The sequence below is a fragment of the Oryzias melastigma genome, linkage group LG9 (genome assembly GCF_002922805.2).
Source record: "Oryzias melastigma strain HK-1 linkage group LG9, ASM292280v2, whole genome shotgun sequence".
Taxonomy (NCBI): Eukaryota; Metazoa; Chordata; class Actinopteri; order Beloniformes; family Adrianichthyidae; genus Oryzias; species Oryzias melastigma.
Window position 1 is genome coordinate 188,681 of NC_050520.1, and position 2,675 is coordinate 191,355.

The window sequence follows — 2,675 nt, forward strand, 5'->3', positions numbered from 1 at the left end:
GGGGGGGGGGGGGGTACCTCCATGGTCGAGGGTCTTCCTTCAGCCGACGGCAACTCACTGAGCTCCACATTGAAGAGGAAGAAGATGAATCCGTAAAGAGCCGGACCCAAACCGTTACAGAGACCGCGGATACCCGTGATCATTCCCTGAGCCACACCTGGACACACGGAGACACACACACACACACAAACACATGTACATACACACAAACACACAAACACACAAACACACCCAGACGCATTGGGTTAGCAGAGCGTGTCATCAGGAAGCTGCAGAGGTCAAACCACATTTCCTTCACACATCAGACCAAACCTCCTGGCTCCACCTGTGAGTAACAGAAGCTGCTGCCGGCCTCACCTTGCTGGTCATGTGATGCGCTGTGCGACACCAGAGCAGAGACTGCTGGGAAGGTGATGGAGGACATGGCTGCCACCGTTCCTGCAGCCCACATCATCCTGCAGGAACGGAGATACAAACGATGAAAATGGCGTCCAGGGAACAGACGACTCCGCCCCCTCACAACGCCGACTCACCACGGCTCCGAGCCGAACCCGTACCAGGCCAGCTGGAGCAGCTGAAAGCCCAGACCCAGCAGAACCGTGTTCTTGTTCCCGATGGTCCTCATTAGAACGCCGAGGAGGAGGGTCTGATGGAGGAGAGCACAAACAGACGGTCAGAGGATCCAGAACCTCCGGAGGTCCGGTCCAGCCGCGGAGGATCCAGCATGGTCCAGAACTTGTGTGAAGAAGAGCCCTGCAGACGCTCAGCAGCTGATGGAGCGTACCTGTGCAACGATGGAGAGGATTCCCACCATGGCGATGAAGGCAGCTATAGCTTCAGGAGAGAACTCGATCACCTGAAACAGAGCCCCGCCCACCCAAGGAGTCAGGCACTGCAGATCCTAAAGCTTCTACCTGCTGCGAGTGTCTCACCTGCTTCAGGTAGAGGAAGAAACTGGAGTACTGTCCAGCCTCAGGGAGGTAGGACAGGAAGACGGTGACACAGATCAGCAGGACGGTCGTGTCCTTTCCAACTCGCCGCAGAGACTGTGGGGAAACCAGAACAACGCCATGAGAAGGACAGGTAAAGGTGACAGAATGACAGGTGAGAGAATGACAGGTGAAGGTGAGAAAAGGACAGGTGAGAGAATGACAGGTGAAGGTGAGGGAATGACAGGTGAAGGTGAGACAATGACAGGTGAGAGAATGACAGGTGAAGGTGAGAGAAGGACAGGTGAAGGTGAGAGAAGGACAGGTGAAGGTGAGAGAATGACAAGTGAAGGTGAGAGAAGGACAGGTGAGAGAATGACAGGTGAAGGTGAGAGAAGGACAGGTGAAGGTGAGAGAATGACAGGTGAAGGTGAGAGAATGACAAGTGAAGGTGAGAGAATGACAGGTGAGAGAATGACAGGTGAAAGTGAGAGAATGACAAGTGAAGGTGAGAGAAGGACAGGTGAGAGAATGACAGGTGAGAGAATGACAGGTGAAGGTGAGAGAATGACAGGTGAAGGTGAGAGAATGACAGGTGAAGGTGAGAGAATGACAGGTGAAGGTGAGAGATGGACAGGTGAAGGTGAGAGAAGGACAGGTGAAGGTGTCTCTCCTGCTTGATTTGGTGCTGGAGTTCTGATGGACCCTCAGACGCCGTCATGAACAGAAACGTGACGAGCGTTTAGAAATCTGGTCAGACTCACGGCGAAGGGGTCGGCCTGCTTCCAGGAGATGGGGAACCCCCACGACGACAGCCGGGTCTTGTTCGGTAGCGACTCCGGGACCACGAAGAACACGAAAGCGATGTCCACCACAGCAATCACCGTGGCAACCAGCACCACCAGGCTGTCCCCGTACTTGGCCGACAGGAAGGCGCCGATGGCCGGGCTGGTCACCAGGCTGGCTGCGAAGGTGGCCGACACCTGAGGCGGAGACACCGAGGTCAGAGGTGGAGGACTGACCAGCATGACTCGGCACCTTCTGCTTTGGCTGCAGAGAACCGTGAACTGATCCAACACTGAAACGTTTGGAAATCCTTTGAACTCCGTAAATAGTCGACTTCTCTCCGAAGGAAATCACAGAAACAGCTTTGATGTGTAATCTAAGCTGATCTTCTGCTCACCTCCAGACTGATCGAAGACTTCTGAAGTCCTCATGGACCACTATCTGCTCTCTGGTTCCTCAGGAGCGTCTGTAGAACCTTTACATCAGTGGTTCTCCCTAACGATTATTTTAACAGTCGACTAATAACCGATTAGTCGACTAATCAGGTCATGTATAAACTGGAGGTAAAACACACATCTTAACCATCAATAGCTTTAAAATAACTGGAGCTGAATTTGGCCTGGTCTCTCACGTCTCCAGCTGGTCCAGAACGCTGCAGCTCGGGTTCTGGTTGGAGCGTAAGAGGGACCACATCACCCCCATCCTGGCTACCCTTCACTAGCTGATAGATAAAAACACTGAAGCTGATGGATAAAAAACACTGAAGCTGATAGATAAAAAACACTGAAGCTGATAGATAAAAACACTGAAGCTGATAGATAAAAACACTGAAGCTGATAGATAAAAAACACTGAAGCTGATAGATAAAAAACACTGAAGCTGATAGTTAAAAACACTGAAGCTGATGGAAAAAAAACACTGAAGCTGATGGATAAAAAACACTGAAGCTGATAGATAAAA

General features: G+C 51.7%; 1 protein-coding gene across 1 annotated transcript in view; it reads right to left on the reverse strand.

The window, feature by feature from the left end:
• Positions 1-2,675, reverse strand: part of mfsd14bb (major facilitator superfamily domain containing 14Bb) — a 10,182-nt gene that overhangs the window by 1,168 nt on the left and 6,339 nt on the right. Inside the window, exons 6-11 of the mRNA XM_024265318.2 lie at positions 1,694-1,912; positions 933-1,046; positions 785-856; positions 534-646; positions 358-455; positions 18-157 (exon numbers count right to left, since the gene is read on the reverse strand). Coding sequence (XP_024121086.1) covers positions 18-157; positions 358-455; positions 534-646; positions 785-856; positions 933-1,046; positions 1,694-1,912 — 756 coding nt within the window. The remainder of the gene's footprint in view (positions 1-17; positions 158-357; positions 456-533; positions 647-784; positions 857-932; positions 1,047-1,693; positions 1,913-2,675) is intronic.